The sequence below is a fragment of the Diabrotica virgifera genome, chromosome 2, assembly GCF_917563875.1.
Source record: "Diabrotica virgifera virgifera chromosome 2, PGI_DIABVI_V3a".
Classification (NCBI taxonomy): Eukaryota; Metazoa; Arthropoda; class Insecta; order Coleoptera; family Chrysomelidae; genus Diabrotica; species Diabrotica virgifera.
The window spans coordinates 200089044-200112637 of NC_065444.1; the positions used below are offsets into that span (position 1 = coordinate 200089044).

Sequence of the window (23594 nt, forward strand, 5' to 3'; positions counted from 1 at the left end):
TCGAGATGTATTCTGGTATAAAATCGTTTATGGTAGTAAAATCTGGTATAAAAAACGATTTTATACCAGAATACATCTCGAAGTTTTTACTTCTGTATTGGCATTTTTTTTATCTTTTTTTAATACATTTTGCTCCTATCACTCTTCTACTTTCATTTGGCATACTCAGAATTGCTCTATCTTCATTATTTTCTGTCTTATCTTATTGCAAAATAAAGGTCTCTGGGATAAACAAATAGAATAACTCTTTAACTAATTAATGGATCAGTCTCAAATTTTGAGGTTTTGTTAAGTACCCCAATATCCAACTTTGGGTGAAATACTAAAGTTCTAAGGTAGTTTTAGTAAAAGTTATTAACAAATAACGATTTTCACTTATTTTGCAGTTTGTGTAGCAACAAATTAACTTTTTAAATTTCAAAAATCGGCATTTTGAAGGTTTTTCAATGTTCTAAAAAACTGAATTTGTAATTTTATGTCAGCTATTTAGTTTTTGAATGGAGTGCAAAAAATCGAAAAAATCGCGATTTTTGCACTAAATTGTTAATAATTAAAAAACGGACGCGAACTCTAGGCAGGAAACAGGTAGGTTTTCTTCCTATAGGTCTACAATAACTAAAAAAGTAGTCAGCTACCTGGATCTTTGAGTGTCCCGAGAAAATCCTTATTACCCTGGACTAATGAGGATATCATTGATAAATTTGCTTACCTAAACGATCGAAGGATCGACTTGATTTATAAAAACTAATTAAGTCAGTTTTATTAATCTATCTAATACATACTGCTTTTTTGCTTAAGTATCTCTTCAGCCTCGTCTCTAATATAAGTGCCATAAAAAAAGTTTTCAAGTTGTTAGGGCCCTAAACTCTAAACTTTTTTTAAAGAATTTTTAATGAGATTTGGGCGCGACATGGGTATAATTATACCGAAATTTCTTTTGGGTCCGGCAGGCTTTCCTTAATCTTCACCACTTTTTTAGGCCACGAGCCGCCGCTGAGCAGCACTACGATCAAACTGTGCAAACAATCGGTACGATTAATTTTCAATCAAATTAAGTCAAAACATAAATTGAAACGAACGTCGATGTGTATACATTTTGTATACTATATACTACACACATCGGCGTACGTTTCACTTTCTGTTTTGATTTAATTTGATTGAAAATGAATCGTACCGTATGGGAAAAGTTATAGCGGACGGACTATATATTAGATTTTGCAACAACAGCTTTGAAATTCTAAGAGATTTATTATCATGGTAATTTGATTAACTCTGTTATGTCAGTCTACTGCCACCTAAATCGTTATTGGTCTCACTATTCTAGTAGATATCTACCTAATCTTAAAAGACACCCGATATCTTCAGTTTTTCATAGTCACGTCCGTACATCACATGAACTCTGTAGCTTTATTTTTGATTAACTCTTGTTGCTAAGCCACAATAGAATGACATTTATGATTTATGTTAGACTATTGTATATTTAAGTACAATATTAATATAAACATACATATGGGCCATTCCACGAACTTACGCCTGTTTTGGATTATTTCGACAACGAATATTTTACTGTGCAACATAAGAAGTACGAAAGTAAATGGCGCTAATAATTATTCCAATAAACAACAATGTAATTTGCAATGTACTTTCGTTCTTCTTATTTTGCGCAGTAAAATATTCGTTGTCGAAGTAATCCAAAACAGGCGTATGTTCGTGGAAGAGGGTATACGAGCCCTAACAACTATATGTTGGAACAAGCAGTTATTTTACAACTAAAATGCCAATTTACCGAAGTTCTTTTATTTAATTTTTTTTAATAATTGTCGATATGCAATTAACAACTTTTTTTGTGTGTAGAATTATTTTTACAATTTAATTATATATTTTATGTTGGTTACTATTTAATTAATTGTTAGATAATCAAAAAATGTTGACAACTAAATATTGGAACAATCGGTTTTTAACAAATTAAAATAAAAATTAATAAGGCGTAACGTCGCGCGTCGCCCTTATCTTGAATAATAGCCTGAACTCTATTAGACATTGTATCAACTAGGGCTTCACAGAACTCAGGAGTGAAACTATCCCATATTTCTTGCAATTTAGTACGTAGTTGTGACAAAGTACGCTGAGGGTTATTTCTTAGGCGTTGTTTCATTTTGTGCCAAAGTGTCCCTATTGGATTAAGATCCGGGCTACTAGAAGGATGTGACAAAACTTTAATGTCATGTTCTCCCATCCATTTTTTGGTAGATTTAGCCGTATGGCATAAGGCTCCGTCCTGTTGAAAGATAAAATCTCCGGATGGATATAACGCTGCCGCACTTGGTAAAAACGAATGTTCAAGAATATCTTGATATTTGGCTGCGTTTACTATGCCTTCAATAAAATGTAAAGTTCCCACCCCTTTGACCAACATACAGCCCCACACCATGATACCCTGTGGAAACTTTACAGTCCTTTTGAGACAATATTTATGGGATGCTTCTGTCTTTTCCCTAATCACACGCTTTCGGTAATCTCCCACACAGAAATCAAAATTGCTTTCGTCGCTATAGATAACTTTGTCCCAGTCAAGTTTGGTCCACGAAAGTTTAGATTTAGCCCAAATATAACGATTTCTTTTCTGAGCTTCCGTCAACAAAGGTTTTTCTTTGGCCTATTCAAATAAATAAAAAAATAGAAAATTTATATCGCAAATAAGAACGTATCAAACATACCTTATAAAAACTAAGACCGCTTTTGTGGATATATTTGCGACAGCATTCTCTGGAAACATTCATCCCAGTTTCTCTATTCCATCTAGCAGTTACTTCTCGTAGTGCATTTCTTCTTCCCGACTTACATATTCTGATTAAATGTCTGACACTCCTTTGAGAAACAGCTTTTGGACGGCCTGAGCTTTTGCCGCGAACATCAATACTGGCAGTTTCACCATATATCTTAATTATATTAAACACAGTAGTTGTTGCTACCGTTAGTTCACTGGAAATTAAACGCATTGTTTTCCCCTTGTGGTACTGATGGATAATAATTTCTCGCACTTTTGGATCAGTAGATTTTCCGCGTGCCATTATTGTATTTTACTGATAATAAAACTGACAGTTGCTAATTTATTCAAACTCAAATGACGCGTTATAATTATTGTTGACAACAAACTAGATGCTCGTATGTTTGATTTCAAAGCCTTCTTTCCGTCAAGCTTATAAAACTTCACTCGTTTCTCGCCAGGCACGCTAAAATGCCAGGAAAATTTAAAATGTTCCAATATTTAGTTGTGAGCAGTTTTCGATTATTAAACAATTAATTGAACAGTATTCAACATAAACTATATAATTAAATCGTAGAAATAATTCCATATATCATAAAAAATGTTGCTAATTTCATATTTACATTAAAAAAAATGTAAATAAAAGAATTTCGGTAAATTGGCATTTATTCGCAAAATAACTGCTTGTTCCAACATATAGTTGTTAGGGCTCGTAGTAGATTTGATGTTTGTATACGCAGAGTATCTCATTTCTGAATAAAAAAAGATTGTTTAATTATTGAATATTTTATTTTTGCAGCTCTGATCGCCTAGTAAATGACCAGATATCGATAGCAATGGAAACCAGAGAACATTTAACATCCCAAAGACAAACTTTAAAGAGACTTCAAACTAGATTTAATGACATTTCAAATAAATATCCAGTAATAAATAGCTTAATCCAAAGAATAAACATCAGGAAACGACGGGACTCTATTATCATTGGATTGATAGTATCTCTATGTACGATTTTAATGTTAATTTACAGTTTCAGCTAAAACTAAGCTTCAAATCAATTTATATTTTATTTTTAACATTTGTAATTTTTGGTATGTGATAGGCTCAAAAATAATCGTTTATTTAGAGAACAATATGTATATTTTAAAAAATTTGTTATATATTTAATGTAATAAAACATAGCACCAAATATTGGTACTTTGACTAACCCATTAATGACAAAAAGAAAAAAAAATCATCCAATGGTTCAAATACTTACATTCCTTTTAATTCAGCACAAAATTAGATAAATTGTCAAAATATTTTTTCCAACTGTTTCTAAAAAAAAGTTTGTAGCCGAATGTAATAATTTTCGTTCGTTTTCTATAACCATTTACACCTTCTGGCGTAATATGTCACCCCCCGATATTTGTTTCTGGGAATATTTTTTGTCCACCTCGATATTTGGCAGTTAGATTTTAATGAAATGCCGAAAAAGGTAGATTTATATTTTTTCATACTATTGACGTCATCCATCTGGACGTGATGACGTAATCGATTTTTTAAAATGGGAATAGTGGCCGTGGTAGCTCATTTGAAAGGGTGTTCGTAATTCTATATTCAGTAAAATAAACATTAATATCATTATTTATACAGGGTGGACAAAAAAATTTTTTAAATTAAATTAATTGACGCAAAAAGAAGAATGTATGTAATTTATTTAACTCAAAATACATTCTGTTGCTGTAAGAAAATAGAAAAAAACATGCTGAAAATGCGAGCATTATCATAACGAAAACTTTGTTTATTTGCGTATTTAAATTCATAATTTGGAAAATTACTATTATGAAGTTGTTTAGAATTAAAAACTATGTTTTAATGTGCAATTATATCATTCTATTTTAAATGTTGTGAACTATAAAGGTACTTTACTTTTGATCGTAATTCATATTTTTTATATACCTCGTATAAAATTAATAAAATTTTATATATGATAGTTGCATCATAAATCTTAGACCATGAAGAGCATTTTATGAAGAATAACACTTTTCTTCGACAAATTAAAAATAAAAAAGTTATTAATGAAAATGATTTTGATATCCATAATTTGAGAAAAATCTTCAAATATTTTCTTTCCATTGGAAGGTGAACATATCTCAGAACATCATTTTTATTCCAAACAACATTTCATAATAACAATGTTCAATATTGTGAAATAAATAAAGATACTTTACTCTTTAGCGAAATTCATATTTTTTGACATACCTCGTATATGGTTATAAATAAAGTTACATGAAGCTTTTAATTATTGTCTTAATAAAGTAACCAATATTTTTCTTTAATTTGGCGAAAAGTGTAATTACTGATGAACTATAGTAAAGCGTTTTGAATCGTCAACAATAGATGGAAATGGAATAGTCCATTTACACTCCTGGCCAAAAAAACCTGGACACCTTAAAAATGGGTCATTTTTGATGTCTCGAATCTCATAAACCTGTTGCCCGATTTTAGTGATTTTTTTAATATGTTATAGCCTTATTCTCTAAGAATATGGATGTAGTAATAGTGTTGCTGAACATGTAAATGTCATTGTATACCGGGTGTAACAATAATACTGTGTTTTTTCCTGAAAGTTCGTAACACCCTGTGGAATATTCTAGCATTTAAAAAATATTGAAATTAAAATTATATATATAAAATTATATACCCAATACAGGGTGTTTCTAAATAAGTGCGACAAACTTTAAGGGTTAATTCTGCATGAAAAAATAATAACAGTTTGCTTTATAAACATATGTCTGCAAATGCTTCGTTTCCAAGATACGGGATGTTGAATTTTTTCTTACAAACAGATGATTTATTTACTGCTCTAAAACCGGTTGAGATGTGCAAATGAAATTTGGTAGGTTTTAAGAGGTAGTTATTTCTCATTTTTTGACATACAACTAAAAATTTTATATTCGCCATTGGCGTGCATACAGGTAATATGACCCGTATGCATGCCAATGGTGAATATAAAATACATAATTGTAGTCAAAAAATGCGCAATGACTGCCTCTTAAAACCCACCAAATTTCACTTGCATATCTCAACCGGTTTTAGAGCAATAAATAAATCGTCAGTGTGTAAGAAAAAATTGAACACCCGGTATCTCGGAAACGAAGCATTTGCAGACATATGTTTATAAATTAAACGGTCATTATTTTTTCATGCAGAATTACCCCTTTAAGTTTGTCGCACTTATTTAGAAACACCCTGTATTGATGAAGAACGTGGCTACTTGTCAAAGTACCTAACTTTTTCATTATCCAACATAAGTGAATGAGTCAAAAAGCAGAATGTTAAGAGAGGCTAGGGGCTAGGGCTACAACTGAGTTTTAATTTCAATATTTTTTAAATGCTAGAATATTCCACAGGGTGTTACGAACTTTCAGGAAAAAACACAGTATTATTGTTACACCCGGTATAGAATGACATTTACATGTTCAACAACACTATTACTACATCCATATTCTTAGAGAATAAGGCTATAACATATTAAAAAAATCACTAAAATCGGACAACGGGTTTATGAGATTCCAGACATCAAAAATGACCCATTTTTAAGGTGTCCAGGTTTTTTTGGCCAGGAGTGTATTATTAATTACTCCCGTTAAAGGGGAGGCCGTATACTCGTACAAACCTTTTTAAAGTTGTTAATAAATTATTGCTTTCAAAATATGTATACTCAAATTGTATTTTTAAACATCTTATTTATTTTATATAGTAATTAAATCACTATCAAATGTCATTTATATTTTATTAATACCTCTAATTTAAAATTTAGTTTGACATATTGACTAAGTGTCAAACTCAAATGTAAATAACCTATGCTTTGCTTAACAAATTCAGATTAAAACTAGCCTACTAGCAACAATTTGAGTTTTGACGTTTATCTGTGTCGGCAGAAAATATATATATTTGAAGACGGATTATGACGTCACATATTTTACTTTGAGGTCGATTATCTCGAAGATGGTTAGAGATATCGAAAGCTATTTTCAGATTTGGATTGAGAAGGCAAAACTACATGAAAATCAGGTAAATCGGCTCTAAAGTATTGCAGGGGCGGCGACGCACAAACGAACAGACTTTGCGAATTTATAAACGAAAAGTTTTTGTTGAAAAGTTTATTTGGCAAATAGACATTGCTTTTCGCTTAAATTCAATGTTCAAATTGCCAAGAGGTAGGTGGCAGGCTGTTTGTGATTTAATTTAAGCGAAAATAAATAATGTTAATTTGTGAAATCAACATTTTTTCTATTTTCTGACAGGAGTACAATGTATTTTGACTTAAATAAATTACATACATTCTTAAATATTGAAATGGTTGCTGATGTGAGCACATATTATTTATGTAGGGTAGATAATAAATCTACTACTCACAGTCTTGTTAAATTTTATTTATTTAAAATGTAGATGTAAAATTTGGGCGACCGGTTTCGGTGTTTAACATTTATACCATCATCAGGCCCTTAAGAAGCTAAAATAGTTTTAATTTGTATTAGTCAAAATAAGGTGTATATGACGATACAAATATATAAACAAACAGACACCTATTAGAGCAGTACAAAGGACTTTGACAATATTAGCGGGAGTAATGCTAATTATTAATATCACGATAAGCATGTTATAATTTAGGTTTTAAATAAATATATAAATAAATAAAATGTTTACCAGTTCCCATCTAATGTTAAGGTTATGAGTTGCTATTAAAATGTAGTGGACAAAGTTTTAGTGGGATAAGGTATAAATAAACAAAGAGTGAATACTTACATATCAGTAAGTATAGCATTAGCGAGGTGGCTAATTCGCTAATGCTATACTGATATGTAAGTATCCACTCTTTGTTTATTTATACCTTATCCCACTAAAACTTTGTCCACTACATTTTAATAACAACTCGTAACCTTAACATTAGATGGGAACTGGTAAACACTTTATTTATTTATATATTTATTTAAAACCGAAATTATAACATGCTTATCGTGATATTAATAATTAGCATTACACCCGCTAATATTGTCAAAGTCCTTTGTACTGCTCTAAAATAGGTGTATGTTTGTTTGTATATTTGTATCGTCATATACACCTTATTTTGACTAATACAAATTAAAACTATTTTAGCTTCTTAAGGACCTGATGATGGTGTAAATGTTAAACACCGAAACCGGTCGCCCAAATTTTACATCTATATTTTAATTAAATAAAATCTAACAAGACTGTGAGTAGTAGACTTATTACCTACCCTACATAAATAATACATACATTCTTATTTTTCTTAACTTAATTCAAAAATTATCTTTTTGGTCACCCTGGATAAATAATGATATTAATGTTTATATTACTGAATAGAGAATTGAACACCCTTTCAAATGAGTTACCACACGACCCCTATTCCCAATATCGATAAGTTTAAAAAAATTATCGATTACGTCATCACGCTCAGATGGATGACGTCACTAGTATGAAATATATGCCAAAAAATTGCAATATAAAAGTCGACCTGTTTCGGCATTTTTTTAGCTAGATATTTTTTTTATTTTTGGAGGTACATATTTTTAATACTTTAAATTAGTTTCAACAAGTTATCCTCCAAAAATGCATAGTTTTTCGGTTCTTTGACTTTGAAACTACAATATTTAGCATTTGACGAAGAAGAGCTAACATATAATAAAGTATAGCTCGATTACTATTGGTCTTAAAGAAAATAAAATAAACGGTTTTGTTTATTTTTTCAAAAGGTACATTTTAAAGTTGTTTTGATGAAACGAAAACTTTTTGAGTTATTAGCAGAAAATTGATTAAAAACATTGATTTTTTCGATATAAAACTAACACTTTCGATAGCGAATAAATCGAAAACTATTAATTTTATCAAAAAAATGTATAGAACGTTTCTTGCTTATAATGAATGTTTTAACCAACTCTTGCGATCAAAATATAATAAAAATGTCCACCCCCGAGATGGGGTGGCAACCACTCCCATGGTAAAAGCGCCTTTTGGCATGATATAGGTTTTGATCCTTGGACTATCCACTACTTATTCTTAAATTTTCAAGCAAATCGATCGATTCTGTAAAAATTGCGAGGTTTTGTCCTATTTTAAGCTTCATTACTTGGACTAATACAGAAAGTCCAGAATGCGTGTATTAGGCTTTATGTATTTCGCAAATTTGATCATATATGACATTTATATAAGGATGTTAATTGGCTTAAAATGAATGACCGAAGGACTCTTCATTTTGCTACCTTTTTATTAAATATAATAAGAAATGCAGATATAATACTGTTAAAATTTTAAATTCTATTCCTAATCATTTCCTCCAATTCAATATAAATACCTTTAAAGTAAAATATAAAAAATACCTGTTAAATATGTCATAATAAGTAAACAGTTCTTAAATCTTAAGAAATCAACTAAATTATCAATTTTTAATTTATTAGCTAATTTGTAGACCAAATAAAATATTTATTTAATTTTATTAATTGTCAATCCGTAATTTTCTTTTAACAGTATAAATTAACTTAGCCTTTGTGTAACATATCTTTTAAGTGACAAAAAAATAGAAATGTATTAGGGTTCTGGTTTGGTTCAGTTGAGTAGCCTTGAGCTAGACTTGCGCCAAGCCATGACATGATGGGGAACATTTTTTTTATTGTAACTGATTGTAAATTTTTTTTCCCTTAAATAAAGTCCTTCCAGATTTAGCCATACGGCTCACACTCCCTCTAAGGGGAAAATTGACTCATCCCATATACCTACGGTGTCAAAAGGATTGAGCTCTGGTGCGACTCTTTCCATGTTATCGAGCCCTAGGTGACTTGGTATTAGGGATTGCAATCCAGCAGCATTTTCAATCCAGCTGGATTTTTGCAAGATTGGCCTGGATCCAGCGCTGATCCAGCAAAATGTGGAATCACAATAAAAACACGATTTTAATGTTTTTTGTCTGTATTCTAAATTTTTAAACATAAATTATTAAGTTTCTTGGAAGTGAGACCTTAAAAACATTGGCCTAACCTTCTTCGCACAGAACTGCACATATAGCCGGTTGCGGAGAAAGCCCTTCCGGCCTCTGTGCTGGTCGGTTTTAAGATCATCAAATAGTCATAGACCATTGACAAATGATCGCCTTCCACTCCTTTGGTCTCATAAACGGCCATTTCCTTTTCCAAAATCTTTTCGTAATCTTTTTGAGAACCAAATTTTTTTTTGGTTATAAAAGGTTTCTTTTTCTCGTTTCAATTCAATCTCAAGTTCTTGTTCCAAATTAAAATTCACAGGCTCCGGATTAGTTGGCCCATCTTCTTCCATTATCTCTTACACTGGTTCCACAGCTACTTGTTTATTTATACGAATCAACAAATTTTTCATCTCTTGTTGCATTTCATTGTTTTTCGGCATGGGGAAATAACCAGGATTGTTTAGTCTTTCGATTGTTTAGTCTTTCGTCATACTTTTTTGATTTTGTAAGTACACTAATGTACCTGTAATTTCAGAGAGATACTGTTCCGCGATTATGTTGCTTCCAATAGATTGGCATTAAGGCTAGAGTCATGTAGGTGTATCTCCCAAAAATCTTCGTACACTTCTGGCCGTCGCGAGTAGTACAGCTTTCTGCATGGTCTTATAAAGATGTTCATTGAGACCCAGATTTTTTATGCTTTCGAGGGTGGTCTTCGGAATGACTCCAGTAGTAGAAATAATAATCGGTATTGTCTGGGTACTTTGCATTCTCCATTGTCTCCGTATTTGAATTTCCAGATCTCTGTACTTGGCGATCTTTTCAGTAAATTTAGGTAGATTATTGCTGTTAGGAATCGCCACATCAATGAGTGTTGTTTGTCTCGTTAATTTATTGACTAATACGAGATCTGGTCTATTATGTGCCACTGTTTGGTCTGTGAGCACAGTGCGGTCCCAGTATAGCTTATAGTTGTCATTCTCAAGCATACTCTCAGTGACGTATTGATAATATACGAGATGGTCCGCTTGGAGAAGTCCCAGTTTGATAGCTATCTCTTGATGAAGGATCTTTCCAACTGAGTCATGCCGTTCCTTGTATTCAGTTGCAGCAAATGCCTGGCAGCCCACGATAATATGTTGGATGGTTTCTTGGGCTTAACATCCATATCGGCATCTGTCGTTTTGAACCTGAGGGTCTTTGATGATATATTTCAGGTAATTTCTGGTTGGTATAACCTGATCCTGAATGGCCAGTAATAAACCTTCCGTTTCGGGGAACATCTTTCCTGTAAAGTCCTTCTCCAGATTTAGCCATACGGCTCACACTCCCTCTAAGGGGAAAATTGACTCATCCCAGATACCTACGGTATCAAAAGGATTGAGCTCTGGTGGGACTCTTTCCATGTTATCGAGCCCTAGGTGACTTGGTATGCAGGTGTAACACCCAAAAATTTTAGTACACTTCTGGCCGTCGCGAGTAATACAGCTTTCTGCATGGTCTTGATGTTCATTGAGACCCAGCTTTTTTATGCTTTCGAGGAGGGTCTTCGGAATGACTTCAGTAGTAGACATAATAATCAGTATTGTCTGGGTACTTTGCATTCTCCGTTGTCTCCGTATTTGAATTTCCAGATCTCTGTACTTGGCGATCTTTTCAGTAAATTTAGAACGTAGATTATTGTTGTTAGGAATCGCCACATCAATGAGTGTTGTTTGTCTCGTTAATTTATTAACTAGTAGGTTTTGCTGGGGAATAGAAAGATCAGAACGACACTGCATCATCGATGGCATGGTAGAAAGACATAACCGGAACGTCAAAAACTATAATATGTCCCTATTTGTACTAACCTATTAGGTTATGTCAAAAATTGTCATTATACTATATGTGTCATATGTGAAATTATAATTGTCATTGTACTATATGATCTTGTGACAATACTTTCACCATCGATTACTTTTGTGTCAAATTATTTTTATTCGTATCATTGATCGGAACCAATAGTATTGTAATCGCCAACCAATTATACATATACAAGTACAGTGGCGGCCGGTGAGGTAGTGCCATGGAGCCATGGCACTACCTTATTTTTATACAGAAACATTTTTTTTTATCTTTAAACCGTTTTAATGCCCGTTCATTTTTTTGTGCGTATTTCTTTCCTCTTTATAAATAATATAAAATCTGGCAACGGTGTAGTGTAATACAACCCTCGCCACTCACAGCGGACGGGATGATTCGATCGTGCCAAAATCTTAAGATGGCTCGCCTGAAAAGAGAAAGATTTTACGGGCATTCTATGTACGTGACAGAGATAGAGCTATATTGCACTTTTAATACACGTTTAAATGAGACTATTCGTGCCTGGCTCGACAAGGAAGATCTAATATTTTTTACTATGATCATAGTGAATAGTGGATCGCAGATCCAAACAGATTCTCGTACAGAGTAGTACATATATTTTCGAGTTTCTTTACCCGCTCGCTCGCTCGTTTTTGTATTTATAATTATTATTACATTTTTAATTATAAATTATTATATTTTTAAATAATTTAAACATTTTTAATTTTTAATAAAACCCCAGTTAAATTCAGTTTATCGTGATAGTCTAATTAAACACAATGAACAAGAAGTGGATAAGAATCGATATGTTTTGAATCAAATTAAAAATTATATCTAAGTATATGGTTTTGTGGAGCTTTCGAGTTAGTTTTGAGAAATCACGACGAAAAGGAAAATTCAGAAAACAGAGGCATCTTTATGGAACTGTTCAATGTTAGCCGAATTAGACAACGACTAAGGTTCATATTCATAGTTCCAAATCTTTTAAAAGTATGTACCTACCTCAAAACAACACAAAATGAACTCCTTCAGTGCATGTTAGATGTTTATCACGAGGAAATAAGGAAAGAAATTGAAAATTATCTTTGTGTTGCAGTGATTGCCGATGAAACAACAGACGTCGCGTCGCTGGTGAATTTCAGTTAGTTATAGTTTTCCGATATTTGTGTAAAAGGCAACAAGTTGAGAGATTTTGGAGATTTTACTTACGGACATGATGTCAAATCAATCACTGAATGCATTTTAAATGTTTAAATTTCTTGACACCCCAGAAATGGTATATACCTACATAATGTAAAAGTATCCGTACCTATTATACCTTTTTTGACAATATCGTGAACCGTCACTAAAAATTTAGGCAGCTGCCCGAATTCTAGCACTACCTACTTAAAGTGATACGAGCCGCCACTGTATAAGTATAAGTCATTTTAATATGCAAATACCCGTGAAGGAATACACAATTTTCTAAGTTCAATGTATAACAATCACAGAGATACGTTTTTTCTGTCACTTCCAACTGTAATGCGTTAGAGAGAATTCGATAATCTGTGACGCACTGAAAAAGGGGTTTGGGATCATCTATAATCTATATTATCGGTTTTATGTATCAGTGCCAATTGAGGTAATTAAAACTAATTAAGAATAATGAGATTGATATTATATACGCATTTTTATTTATTTAAATACTATATACAAAATAAATCTGCTTATACAGGGTGTTTGGTAAAGAATGGGCCATAGCTTAACCTCAGATTCCTGAGGTTAAAATAGGTCGATTTAAGCTAACTTACCTTAGTAAGAAAGTTGATAACTGAAATACAGGGTGTCAAAGTTAAACTTTTATTTTATTTATTCTTGAATATTATTTTCTAACAGGCATAGGATAATAACATGAATTTTGGTAAGCGAGTGTTTTTGGGATGAGAAATCTAAATTCGCCACCAAAAATGATGCACTACCCAGAGGGCGCCACATGCGCCTTTCAGAGCTTATTTAATAGGTTCAATTTTTTTAATAAGCCACTCTACACACTTTTTGAATTAAAACATTTATTCTCTTAATATTTTTACTTAAAAAAGGTATACTACATTTATCTTCCTAACTCAACCGTTTTCGAGATAAACGCATTTTCAATCTGCGAGGCAACATAAATTTTTGCATATCATTGTAGTTACACAGTTACACCCGAAAAATAAACTTGAAACCATAATAATTGTGCTGTTCTCATATTTATGTCATTGCATCGCAAATTCCATTTGAAGAAATTTGCGATACATTTTTGGAAATTTTTATGGTTTTAAGTTATTTTTCGGGTGTAACTACAATATTATAAAACGGTTGCGTTTAGCGAGATAAATGTAGTATACCTTTTTTAAATAAAAATATTAGAATAAACGTTTTGATTCAAAAAGTATGTAGAGTGGCTAATTAAAAAAATTGAACCTATTAAATAAGCTCTGAAAGGCGTATGTGGCGCCCTCTGGGTAGCGTATTATTTTTGGTGGTGAATTTAGATTTCTCATCCCAAAAAATCCCCGCTTACCAAATTCCGTGTTATTATCTCATGTCTGTTAGGAAATATTCAAGAATAAATAAAATTAAAATTTAACTTTGACACCCTCTATTTCGGTTATTATCAACTTTCTACGTTAGCTTAAATCGACCTATTATAACCTCAGGAATCTAAGGTTAAGCAATGGCCCATTGTTTACCAAACGCCCTGTATAAATATGACGAATAAAATGTTACCAATTATTAAAGTTGAATGTATTACAAGTTTTTTTCTTCTTCGTACTGGGTTCTGTCTTTTCTAATTCGGCCCTAAAAATAATATATTTTTGATTAAAATTTAATAGAAATATAAATCAAAAGTAAAACGATGTCTTATATTTAGGTACCTACTATAAAATATTAAAGTAACATTTAAAAAACTAACATTCGAAAATCTATAAAATGTACATCCAGCTTAAAGGAGATAAAAACAGTCAGAAAATTAGGTACTACCAAAATATCATAAAAACGTAACACATCTAACAAAACAACAAAATGGGCGTCAGAATAGATGAACAACTTACAGAACCACTGAGATGAATTTATAAACCAATTCTAGGACCAATAATGGCATATGCATCAGAAATAAGAACGACACAGCCACAAAATAAAGACACTGGAAACAGTAGAGATGAGAGTACAGAGAAGAATTACAGAAAATATGCCGAGAGATCGAAAGAGTAGTGAAGACATTATAAGAAAATGTAACAATGTAGAAACGAAAAGGAATGGAAAGGTAGAAAATGGTAAAAAGAATGGAATAACCACATAGGCAGAATGGTGGAGAGCCATGTGGTTAACACAGCAGATAAGTCACACAGATAAATCACCAATCGGTAGAAGAAGTATCGGCCGACCACGCAAAATTTGGAGTTACAACCTTCCATAGAGGCATTAACCCGCCAATGAACAAGCAGAATTGCATATAAAGAGGAAGAAGAAGAAATAAGATTATTTTTAGAGATGTCTAATATGTAGTCTGCGTGAAACACTCTGTGCAGATTGTATTTGAAGTTCGATAACTGTTTAATAAATAGGGATGTTCACTAATTTTTAAATATAGTTAAATTCAATAGATTATAAGGTATATAAAAACGTAACAATAATAAAACTGTTTAAAAATGTATATTTTTAAGATAAATGAGTTCATAATGTTGATTTTCTTGGAAACTAGACTTCAACGTACCGTGCAACGAGGTACCCTGCAGCGAGGCTACGGTCTGTGACGTCAGCAGTCGTATCGTATTTGATCGACGACTAGTTTTGTATACTTATTTACGAAGTGTATTTGAATGTGTGCAATTCTTTACGTATTTAATTAGTAAAAATGAAACCAAATAAGTGGTGTTTTGTTCTTTGGTGTGTAAATACCTCTAAAAACAATTCTGACAAGATTTTTATTACAGTTCCAGCTAATTTAAATCGTAAAAAGAAACGCAAAAAAGAAGTATATGTATCAATAAAAACAGCTTTTCTCTTGCGAATTGCGAAGTTCACTTCTTTATTGTAAGTTATGGATCTTTTTCAAAATAAATGGGTTTTTAAATTAAGTACTAATTTTTACCCAATTCTATATGTTTTAGATTTGTTAGCTTGGTTATAAAAAAATTAATTATAAAAATTCTTTTAATAATAAAACACTGAAAACGTTTGTTTTCTATACTTCCACAAAATTTATTATAACTAAGTGACTACAGCTGTTTCGGCAGAGTGCCTTTCTCAAGTGATATAGTTTACAATGTGTTTGCCTTTTTAAGTCTTCAACTGAAGAGGTTGAGGAGTGGGGAGCTGTTTGTCTCGAGTTGGTCATTCAGAATTATATCTGTATTTTTCAGTTTATTAATTTCCATAGATTCTAAAAAAGATAGTTTAAGGCCTTTATTTTGAATATGCAGAATTTGCAGATACATACAAAAGAAAGGAATAACACCAGCTTTCAGAACTAACAACAACTTAAGCAAATATATTAAGAACAATAAAAGCCGAAAGAGAAAGCAACTACAGAGTGGTATGTACAAACTAACTTGTGGCGACTGTCCGAAAACGTACATCGGTCAAACTGGCAGAACTTTTGACAAACGGATAGCAGAACACAAAAGGGCATTCAACAATAGAAAAACAGACACTTCTACATACGCACTTCACCTTCTAGATCATAATCATTCCTTCAATGAAGAGTTTCAAATTCTGCATATTCAAAATAAAGGCCTTAAGCTATCTTTTTTAGAATCTATGGAAATTAATAAACTGAAAAATACAGATATAATTCTGAATGACCAACTCGAGACAAACAGCTCCCCACTCCTCAACCTCTTCAGTTGAAGAATTAAAAAGGCAAACACATTGTAAACTATATCACTTGAGAAAGGCACTCTGCCGAAACAGCTGTAGTCACTTAGTTATAATAAATTTTGTGGAAGTATAGAAAACAAACGTTTTCAGTGTTTTATTATTAGATAAAATGAACTTCCATCAAGTAACGGTCGAATCCATCAATTATAAAAATTCTTAATACCTACAGTCGAAAACTTCGTATTTTGGACTTCTAAATATCTTAGTAGTCATCGTTGACCGAAGATGGTTGATTGGGTCCTCGGGTAGAGTTTCACCATGTTCCCAGAGGTTTAATCCCTGAACATCGGCGTTTAGCCATTTTAAATTTATTTCAACATAATGTAGATTTATTTATAATCACAACCATTGTTTGGTTCTGGGGCTATTTTGCAAGTATTCAAATTCACTGATGATGGACCGATAGGTTTGAAAACGTTCTGATGAACTCATTTTATTGAATCCATTGGGATTCTAAAAATTTTTAGTAAATAAACCTTTTACATAGAAGTGGTTTTTACTTCATGTTCCAGTTTTTTTAACTATAAGGTATACAGCCAATCCAGGGAACTACCCCTTTTTAGTTCTAAATATCTGTTTCTAAATATCCAGGCAACGAAATGGGTTAGCAAGAAAATTTTTACAAAAATAAAAAGAACGTATATAGTTTATGATCTTTCAATTTGTCTGGAGGTTCAAAAGACTTGGTGTCCATAACATAGTAATAAAGTAGGTACCTATATTACCGACAGACCCTATAAACTAGACATCATTTAAATTAGTAGGGCAAAATATATGCAAACGCTATTTGAATGCATTAATTTTTTCGAATCCTGAGAAAACTAATAAATATTTTTGAACAATTTGAACGCAGAATTAAAGATTACATTATTACTGAGGGCCGAAAGTCCATTAGAATAAACAAAAAGTTTCCTTTGAATGAAATATTTGAAATTAAAAATCACACTAAATTTTCTCTTTTTTTCACCCCTGTACCTTATTAAAATAAACATTCCGCTACTCTGTGGTTGATTTATTTCTTTACAAGATGACAAGAAATCAGACACCATTGTTACATGTACAGTACGTAGGTTAAGCGAATCAGCTATTTTAAAACCTTTCATTTTATTTATTTATTTGTACCACCCAAAACATGTCCTTAGAAACAGTAAACTAAACAAATTCACCATAAAACTCCACGTTAGCCCTGATGAAACAATAAGAGAACAAAATACAAAATAAAATGACCTGAACTAACGTCAAATATGTACCCAAAGGTAAAGAATACTGTGGACATGGCGCGCGCTGGAGTATACGAGTACGACTAGTGACGTCACAAGCGTTTTCTTGAAATTTAAAATAATACTAGATTTCTAATAAAGATTTTTCATAGAAAGGCTTTTCTAATTTTCTTAATATTTTAGACAATTATTCCTAGGGTATTTCTTAATCGTTTTACATGTTTAAAATTACTATTAAATTTTTTGTGAACATCCCTATTGTAAAATAAATTGCTCCACACAAATATTAAAGGAAATTTTGATGAGACTACACAAAACTTACCCTTTGTTTCCTTTAGGATTAATATATTTTCCAACGCCAGTTCTGAACACTTTTAGTTCCTTTTGTGCATTTATTTTTGCTCTCGATTTGGCTTCTTCTTCTTTTAGTCTGTCTAATTCATCTTGTCTTTCTTTGGCCAACTAAAAAATATTATATCATATAATTATTAACATTAAGAAAAGTGAGATTTTTGGCTTATTTTAAATATGCAATTGCGTAGAAGAGATCATCTTAACGCTTTCTTATAGGGATTAATTCGATCAAGAATAGATCAACCAAGAGCAACGTTTTTAAAGATGAGAAAATTTCTGAGTAACCAAAGACTCACACTACAAATCCGATATAGGATGGTGAAATATTACATATATCCACTCTATTCTTCTTTATGGTGCCGAAGCTTGGACTGTCAATGTTGACTTAATGAGAGAGCTGGAAGCTTTTGAGATGTGGCTTTTAGGATAATTTTGAAAATACCATGGACCGATCATATTACGAACGAAATGGTGTTGCACAGAATGGGGAGAGACAGGGAACTTTTGACCACCATTAAAAGGAGAAAAACATCATATATGGGGCACATAATTAGAAATGATAAGTACGAGTTGTTACAGCTGATTATGAAGGGTAAAAATCGAAGAAAAAAGGGGTCCTGGTAGACGACAAATTAATATCCTGACTGAAAAACATTCGCGACTGGACCGGTTAAACACAAAGACATTTTTAAGGGAAGCAGAAGATAGAGACGAATTTGAAATAGTTACAACCAACCTTCATTAGTGGAGTCAGCAGGTCAGCACTAGAAGAAGAAGATAGGGATTAATGAATGAGTATGACCAAGTTGCGAGACCCTATCTCTCGCCATAGTACTCACTCATCGGCGGACTGGATTCACTTACAAATTCCAGTACAAAGCCCAAATCTACTTTGGATTTTATGCTGCTGCTTTCGAAAAATGTCTAACTGGAAAGTGGTTCTAATCGTGGAACTTCTAAACTACTCACATCCTTTAGGAACACAGCCGATTTAGGAAAAATATAAGTAATTGTTATAAACTAAATTACTTAAGGGGATTGGTACGTATTTTCGGCTGCAATGCTATTTAAATGGGGATTCATTTTTTTCGAATCCTGAGAAAACTAATAAGTATTTTTGAAAAATTTAAACGCCGAATGAAAGATTACGTTATTAGCGAGGGCCGAAAGTCCCTGAGAACTTCTATAATGTTTATTTTAATAAACAGTAACCGATATAGATATCAGTAAAAACCATTGCAAACAAAATTGGCAACGTGTATATAACCAAAGTACAACGGGAATAAATTTTAGAAATTGCCAACTACTAATTCCCAATGAGAGATGGTTTAAACAAGAATCAAATACGCTATTTATAAAAACAATAAACAGAATAAGGTCAAATCACGCACTAACCCCAGCATACAAACACAGCATAGGTATCAGTGATAACCCATATTGCGCCTGTGGTGGAATGGGAGATATACAGCACCTCATATTGGAGTGTGGACAGTACAGACAAAATATTAAAGTAATGTATGAAAAGTTAATTGATCTAAATTGTCCTTTACCTGTCAATTTGAACGAAATTCTTTTTCCAAAAAATAAGCAGACGTTACAGTGTCTTTACGAATATGTAACGTCCTGTAAATTTAAATTTTAAATAGGCTTAGATAATAAAATTAAAAATTGTAAAAATATCACACAAAATTGAACAATGTATCCATTAATATATTATAACACCCTGTAAATTTAGATAATAAGTAGGCTTAGATATTAACTTAAAATTGTTATTGTAATACCATACAAAAAAAACAAATAATCTGGCTAATTGGCTATGTCAAAGCCATTAATAAAAAAAAAAAAGTTACAGGGGTGAAAAACTAAGAGAAAATTTAGTGTGATTCTTAATTTCAAATATCTCGTTCAAAATAAACTTTTTATTTATTCTAAGGAACCTCGGTAATAAATTAGTCTTTCATTCTGCGTTTAAATTTTTCAAAAAAATTTATTGGCTTTTTCAGGATTCGAAAAAAATTAACACAATGTCCGTGGTAATATTTTCCAAATCTATCTTTCTCTTACAACGCACTCAGTCGAATAGAATATTGTCAGCATATAGGGCTTTTCATCGATTGTCATTTGTTTGGAGCTTCTGTCATATGTTGTATAATCTGTGTATAATATTAAAATACACGGATTATACGACATATGACAGAAGTTCGAAACAAATGACTGTGAATGAAAAGCCCTATTGTCAGTCAGACAGTGACAATTTTAAATATTTGACATGGCATCGGGAATATTTTAAGTTGATTAAATAATATTGATACCTATATAGTGTATTTGATAAAAATACTGATAAAATTGATTTAAGACGTGAACTTAATAAAAAGTTATTTATTGTGTATTATTTGTGGAAAATCCAAGCAGATAATAGATCAGTATAATATATTCTGTGATCCAAGTATTTTGTTGTTAAAGATGTTCAAAATTGTAAGCATTCCATAGTAACAATATATCTCACTTTAACACTTTTCCTCTTTTCTCGATTGAGTATTAGTTTTTGTTGTACATATAAATTATTGATGAATACATAGTTAATGAAAAAATTATCACATTTATTAACTGAATTAATAATTTGCAATTATACAAATAACAGTTATCCAAGAACATTCAAAAGCCATCTCTTTAAGTTAATGATGACATTTTCAAGTAGAATGACATTCTGGTAATGTTTACGTATCCATACCAGTGTGAATTTTACTACACTTAATTTGCCGTGTAAAGACAGAAAAAGTAGGGATAGCCGTAAAATATTTGCGAATTATGTACCGATGGCCTTAAGTAATGTAAGTATTTAATAAATATGCCCTCCCACTGTGATATATATTTATGTATCTAGTATTGCTTTTATGGTGGTAGTTGGATATTTACTATACTGGAATGGGGTTTGTTTAACAGGAAGGCACTATGTACTCATACTACTTTATTTGATTGAAGTAATACCATATAAATGTATTCAGTTGATAGGATAGAACATTATTCTGCTCTAACGGCAGCAACCTCTCAAACGTAACTAACTAATTCGACTGACCCACTAATCACTCAAATCTGATCGTGTTCCCATATTTATCAAATACTTCGTTATGTAAATATGTTTGTATATATTCTCGTTAGAGTGTCAAATGAATAGTCACAACCTTGTTGAGTAAGCAAAACGTGCAATTCAGCTAAGGTGTTCTACTTTGCAATTATTATAACAAATATGCGTAATGTTTACTGTTTCATAAATAAATATCTGACGAATACTTTAGTTAATTTAAGGATTTCTAAAATATCTAAATAATGAGATAAATCCCATTATATCATCCCCCTTAGAAAAGAAAATTTTCTGAGCCATGTACCGTGCTTCCTTTTTCCTCCCCGAAGAGAAAAAAAATTTCTTACTATCATCATCAACTGTCTACGTTATATGTATATATTTATACAAATTTTTACAAAAAAAATATATAAACAAAATTTACAAATATATACAATTTATTTCACTAATTATCAAACATCGTCTATTCTTAGTTATTTCTCTCCTTGTGACTCGCGAAAATCTATACTCAGAAATTGTATTTTATACTTTACTTTGATTTCAGAGGTTTAAAAAAAACAACTCCTTCATTCGAACTTACTTGTTAATTCTACTTCTTTACTAGACCATTAAGACAAATCTTTTGATGTTCTCAAATTTTACATTCTTCTATTAGACATTATCTCTTTTTTCCTTCTTCTTTTTCTTCTTCTTGTCTGGTACTTCACAATAATTACATATTTCTTCATTTTCTTTATACCTAGTACTTTCTTCATCGTGTACTATTAAACAAAAATCTTCTTCTTCTTCATATTTCTTCATTATTTTTTTATCATTTACTTTATAAATTCTTCATTTTCTAACCCTTACCCACTCGACGGGTAGTTTTTCGCAACTTTTTACCCTTGAATTTGCTTCCGGTCCTTTTGCACGTCGTTAGTCGTGAGAAGGTTAGTTCCAAAAAGACAAAATGGATAGTTGTGCGCTTGAAAAATCTTCTACATCTTGCATCCCTAAATTCCTGTCTGATCTGATATACTCAGTCTAGGTGAGATCCAGTATAGTAAATATCCAACTACCACCATATGGCGATCCTGGCAGGATCGCCATATGACAGCCCTGGGCACTAAGGCTATCTTCTCCCGGTGAGGGTGGTTATCCCTTATCCGAGGGGTGGAATAATTGATACGCTTACTTGTTGAGTTGGTTTATTTACACTCGCATTAGTATAAGTTGGTAGCACCGCACCCAAAGAACATCTCGTGTAGAAAGAGACACTATCTTTAATGTGGAAATATTACGTCTGATCCCCAAAATAGAATGACGAATGTCTAATATAATATTATGAATTCCCTTGTTATAGTTTTACTGTTTATATTTTTAGAAATGCCTATTCAGCATCGACCATGAAAAGTGTTTATAATTGACTCTGCAATTATTAGTTGAATCGTGATCTGGGCTAACAATATTTATATAATCGAATGAAGGTTGTAATATTGTTATGATGACATAAATAACTGAAAGTAATTATTGTAGATAATTACAGGGTGTTTTTAAGATATATCTACTGAGTACAGATGAATTCTTGTACACCTTCACTTTTTAGGAATTTTCCGACTACGAGGAGGGAAATTTGCAAGTCGTGCTACCAACCCATACTGTGTTGTAATCAATACAAAAAATTTATTTTATATACAAACTTCCTAAGCCTACGCAAATACATAAATAATATAAAATGTTCGTTTAACAACATTGTTTCGTAACACTTGTCACTCACTGTGTTTTCGGATTGTAAGCATATAATCTATTCTTATGTATTTCCTTGATTTTATTGTTTTCTATTCTGATTTTACAATTAACGTTATTTACTTCTGTTATCGTGAAAGGACCTACATAAAGACTATCAAACTTACCATTCTCTTCCCTTTTTACAAGGACTAGGTCTCCTCTTTTAAAGTGTTGTGGTGTTGCTTTGAGCTTATTCTTTTCTTCTTGCCGCTCTTTTTTGTCTTCATTGCTTCTAGTGAGGTGACCTATCGTGTCTATGTACGCTGTGTCCTCTGGTTTCGAAGAAGTGTCCGATATCACGTCTTCTTTGACAAGTGTTCTATTCGGTTTGTTAATGTGACATTCATGGCATTGTTTAACGTATTTTCTTACGTCTTTTTCTAAATTTTTCCATCTAAATCTTGCTTTTAGCTTCTTTATTAGTCTATTTTTCTTTAAGTGTCCTCCGAACATCGGGTGATTATGGTATTCTTCTATTAATCTGTGTTTTTCTTTGTCATCTTTTATTGTTTCTGATACTTCACATATGTATATTTCTATATTCTTCAATTTTTTATTTCCTTCTTTAATAAATTCATCAATTGTGCACATTTTAAAAATAATATCATTTACGTATATTTTTACTTTACGTACTGCATTCTCTACCGCCAGCTTATCAAGCTGTACCAACGCTTGGTT

The 23594-nt window shown here is 31.9% G+C and overlaps 2 protein-coding genes across 2 annotated transcripts in view; one reads left to right on the forward strand and one right to left on the reverse strand.

The window, feature by feature from the left end:
• LOC114336239 (Golgi SNAP receptor complex member 1) overlaps positions 1-3953 on the forward strand; it is a 44228-nt gene extending 40275 nt beyond the window's left edge. Inside the window, exon 4 of the mRNA XM_050644152.1 lies at positions 3567-3953. Coding sequence (XP_050500109.1) covers positions 3567-3804 — 238 coding nt within the window. The 3' untranslated portion in view covers positions 3805-3953. The remainder of the gene's footprint in view (positions 1-3566) is intronic.
• A 9288-nt stretch (positions 3954-13241) lies between these two features.
• The window catches only part of LOC126880343 (RING-type E3 ubiquitin-protein ligase PPIL2), a 51134-nt gene continuing 40781 nt past the window's right edge, over positions 13242-23594 (reverse strand). Inside the window, exons 6-7 of the mRNA XM_050644146.1 lie at positions 18036-18175; positions 13242-14411 (exon numbers count right to left, since the gene is read on the reverse strand). Coding sequence (XP_050500103.1) covers positions 14336-14411; positions 18036-18175 — 216 coding nt within the window. The 3' untranslated portion in view covers positions 13242-14335. The remainder of the gene's footprint in view (positions 14412-18035; positions 18176-23594) is intronic.